This window comes from Lactuca virosa, chromosome 1, assembly GCF_052849685.1.
Source record: "Lactuca virosa cultivar CGN04683 chromosome 1, Lactuca_virosa_CGN04683_v6, whole genome shotgun sequence".
Taxonomy (NCBI): domain Eukaryota; kingdom Viridiplantae; phylum Streptophyta; class Magnoliopsida; order Asterales; family Asteraceae; genus Lactuca; species Lactuca virosa.
Genome location: NC_136426.1, coordinates 72,298,121 through 72,302,205, shown reverse-complemented (window position 1 = coordinate 72,302,205; position 4,085 = coordinate 72,298,121). Strand labels below are relative to the sequence as shown.

Genomic DNA, 4,085 nt, shown 5'->3' with positions numbered 1-4,085 from the left:
TTTTCAAAACAAGAAACCAACATCCAAATATGAAATACCAACAGAAACACATAATATCACATGTCTCCTCCATTGTCCACATTACATATCATAATACCATTTGAAAAACAAAACCTATGTCTGAATTTCAATCAAAACAATACAAAAAACATTTAAGCTGCATGCATTAAACATCTGGCAAAACGTAATATAACTAACATTCCTCTCAAAATTTATAATATTCTTTTGATCTGCATGCATGCATATATATATATATATATATATATATATATATATATATATATATATATATATATAACTTAATTCTTGAGTGGAGCCTTCTTTTCTCTATCAGCTATTCGAGCAGGACCAGTTGTATGCGACTTGAACCTCCCTCTTCCTTCACTATCCCTCTCCTGTAAGTAAGTAATATCACATCAACAAATTTATTAAACAAATAAATTCTCATTTTTATTTTATATTTTAATTTCAAAAATGTAATCATACCTTTTTCTTGACAATCTGAACAACATCCTCATCCTGAAGAACATGACTGAGGCCACAATGCTGTGGGTAATGCCTTGCACTTGACCCCCACACCAACACATATTTAACATCCTTCACCAAGCTTCTATGTATGTGGTTACAAAAATCTTCCACACTGCATCCACCTCTATCCTGTAAATTTTTACTCCGTTTTTTAATCACATTTATTCCAAATTAATTTTTAAATAAATAAATAAATTATTTATATACATACAGCAGAAAGAACGACAGGATCACTAAAATCAGGCTGCTGCCCCTGTGGCTTTGTGTAAACCCTAACTAGCCCCATTGCATCCCACATCTTTGCAAGCAGTCTATCCAAATTCAGCTGCAACATAATACCAAGGGCAAATCAGTAATTTAGCCTCAGATCATACATTAAAATATGAATATCAAGTACAAAATATACCTTCAAGTTGCAACTGATGACAATAGAGTTGGGTTGTCGTGCTAGTTTGTCCACGTCATCAATACCCACAACATCTATTTTGTTGTAGACATATATACACTTCATGTACTTTCGATTTCCTTCTATCACATCAATCAAATCATCCACAGTCGCATCCTCACGAAACAAAATCTGAAAAAATAAATAAATTTTTTTTTTTGTTCAGTAATCAAAAAAGATTCTTGAGGTAAAGCCACTTTAGTTGTTGACTTTTTTGACTTAGTGGGTAAAGCAAAAAAATTTGTCTTAATGTATTAAGACACTAACCCTTTACCTATTTGCCCTTCTTTTTGCCTCCAAACTCATCTCACGTTAAAAGTTAATGAATATTGTGTTATTTGTTTTTTGGAATGTGAGGGTAAAATGGTCATTTCAGACGGTTTATTCAGTCTAGAAAAGACACAGACCTTATGTATACAACACTTTACTTTATCCAGACAGACATCATTACCCATTCAGCCACTTTACTCGGAAAAAAAAAAAAAAAAAAAAAATCTTAGATTACCTCTGCATTATGGATCTTGTATTCATGTAGAATTTGGTAGCAAAGTTTTTCATCCACATGAGTCAACTGCATGGTGCTGTTAAAAGAAATACCCCCAGTTTTTTTCTTTTTGAAGTAAATCTGTCAAAAAGCATCCAAATCATCAACAAAAACTATATATAAAAAAACAAATACTTGACATGAAAATAACATTTGACATATTACTTGGGGTGGTTTCTTGTTTAAACGCAGGCCAACAGCTTCCAACTCTTTTGTCAATATCTGTCGATGCCCTTCACTCTAAAAATATATATAAAAATGTTACACAAAATGATTATAAAGAAACAAACATGGAAATACAGCAAGGATTTACCTTTGAAGCATCAAGAACCATCAACACAATGTCTGATGACTTTGAAACTGCAATGACCTGAGGTTGAAACGAATGAATGCTCATTATTATTTTTTTTATTAAAATCTTTCCATAATCAGATTTATAGTGATACTGTAAAAGTTATTACCTGCCTACCACGCCCCTTCCCTTCTGAGGCTCCTTCAATGATTCCAGGAAGATCAAGCAATTGAATTTTGGTATCATTGTAATGAATAATCCCAGGAATACAAGTTAATGTTGTAAACTCATATGATGCAGCTTCTGAATGTGTTCCCGTTAACATGGTCAACAGTGTTGACTTTCCCACACTGTAATAAAATATATATATATATATATATATATATATATATATATATATATTATAACATTATTTCGTGTTGGTGGAAAAGGGGGTATCAGATAAGTTCCAGTAACAGACCTTGGAAATCCTATAAGTGCAACACGACCATGGCCATATTTTGTCACCTCAAAACCCTCTCCAGCTCCACTAGAACCCTGTTTATCACGAAAAAGAAACATGAAGATATACATCATGATAATGAGTAAATCACCATTGAGAAAACTGTATCAGTTGCTTACTTTGGGGGGTTCCAGTAGTTGTGTCCTTAGCTTGGCGATCTTAGCCTTGAGCTGACCCAAATGATATTCTGTGTTTAGGAAAAAGGCAAAATGAACTACATGTTTGTGAAATAATCTTCATATAAAGAATGATGTATCATTGACAGAGATATGAGACAATATGAAAGCTTCACGTTCATAACCTGTTGCTTTATTTTTCTGGGTACGTGCCATCTCGGCTTCAATTTCTTTGATCCTTTCTATGATCCCCATCTTTGTTTATGACTGACTGTGGATATATAGAAGAAATATTTATTAGAATATACAAATTATGTATCTTTTCTGAGTTCCAATAGGTAAAAATCAAACCAACCATAAGCACAGTTGAACATGTAAAGCTATATGTATACTACAAGAACACCAGCACAGCATCTTATTTACTTAGAGCTTCAAGAGTAGTAGCAGTGCAAAAAAATCTCAATTTATGTATGGGCATATGGCATTCAACCTACTTAAGTTTTTAAGAAACAAATGCAGCAAACTTTCAGAAGCAATATACATCTTGACAAGGTCAAAAGATAAGAACAACTGAAAAGACAGATGCATGGTTCTTTATGTTTAAACTATGTTGGCAGCTGCCCAAGCTAATATAGGTAAAGATTGAAATATGTATAAGCATCAATGATTATCCTAGAGCTCTCACAAAAGGACCTAATTACTTCACAGAACGTATATCTAATCCGACCCCAATTTCAGATTTCTCAAGCTGTTTTTACATGATAAAACAACTCAAGCATTTCTTATGCAAAAACTACATCGGCTCGATAGGAAGTGAATGAAATGAGTTAAATCAGCTACTTAAATCAACAGGATTCGGCGAACAATTGAAGGCATGGACTGTAAGTCTTAAAGCGAATACATACATGCCTGGACGGATAGAAGTAGATGTGGGATAAGTTGAGGTCTTGATTTCCGGAATCGGCGACGATAAAGGCACCGGTTCTAGGGCTGACTTCAAGTGAGAAAGAATTGGCAACGATGGTGATGATGGCTGCTAGCCCCTTTTCACCACTAGTGTGATGATGATCGAGGGTCGAGGGATGATATGATGATGCGTTTCGCCAAACTCTCGTTACGCTTCGGGTGCTGTAGTGTGTGTGTGTCAATGAGATTTGGGAGTCGGGTCCAGTTCATAGCCCAGTCCCCCAGTCCAGTTGTTTCTAGGTACAAAAGTGAAGTATTTTTGTTCTCAAATAATTAACTTATTTCTAAATATGAAAACAAGTTTATTTTGCAATTAGGGTAGCATGAGCATCCCAATATAGTTTAATCGAGTTCGAACCTAGATATGGACTCAGAGTTTGAAAATATATCATTTTTGTTAGAAATTTGGGAGTAAAAAACAAGTGTGTGGTAACCAATGAATATTGATATTTCACAAATCGTGTAAGTTTGTTTGTATTAGTATTTCTCAATATATTATATATATTACGGTGGCTGATCTAAAAAAATAAATTAGGGCATTCGACTATATAACATTTTCTATTTAATAATAAAAAAAGCTAAAAAAACACTAACTATCAAGACAAAAATTTACAAATGTTGTACTTATTGGCAAAATATTAAGACAGAAAAAAACATAACAAGCAAGTAGCAACAATTTTCGGGCCAACATC

General features: G+C 33.6%; 1 protein-coding gene across 2 annotated transcripts; it reads right to left on the bottom strand.

Annotated features, from left to right (window-relative positions):
• DRG1 (developmentally regulated G-protein 1) lies at window positions 1-3,598 on the bottom strand. 2 transcript variants are annotated; one of them, XM_079074938.1, is made up of 12 exons: window positions 3,333-3,598; window positions 2,613-2,694; window positions 2,431-2,498; window positions 2,270-2,346; window positions 1,979-2,159; window positions 1,831-1,887; window positions 1,683-1,757; window positions 1,479-1,598; window positions 935-1,105; window positions 740-853; window positions 487-657; window positions 1-395 (listed from the first exon to the last, which is right to left on the bottom strand). In XM_079074938.1, exons 2-12 carry the CDS (start codon window positions 2,680-2,682, stop codon window positions 300-302), a joined length of 1,200 nt encoding a protein of 399 aa, XP_078931064.1. In that variant the 5' UTR covers window positions 2,683-2,694; window positions 3,333-3,598; the 3' UTR covers window positions 1-299. The 2 variants fall into 2 exon arrangements, with proteins under 2 accessions (XP_078931064.1, XP_078931063.1); XM_079074937.1 differs by having other exon boundaries at window positions 2,613-2,698; window positions 3,333-3,597.
• Between the last annotated feature and the right edge of the window lie 487 nt (window positions 3,599-4,085).

Excerpts from the sequence above, each read along its gene's own strand:
- DRG1 (XM_079074938.1), bottom strand. The coding sequence starts at position 2,682 with ATGGGGATCATAGAAAGGATCAAAGAAATTGAAGCCGAGATGGCACGT. Across the intron at positions 2,499-2,612 it reads CCAGAAAAATAAAGCAACAG|AATATCATTTGGGTCAGCTC; the intron begins GTTATGAACGTG and ends TCCTAAACACAG. Across the intron at positions 396-486 it reads TTCAGATTGTCAAGAAAAAG|GAGAGGGATAGTGAAGGAAG; the intron begins GTATGATTACAT and ends ACTTACTTACAG.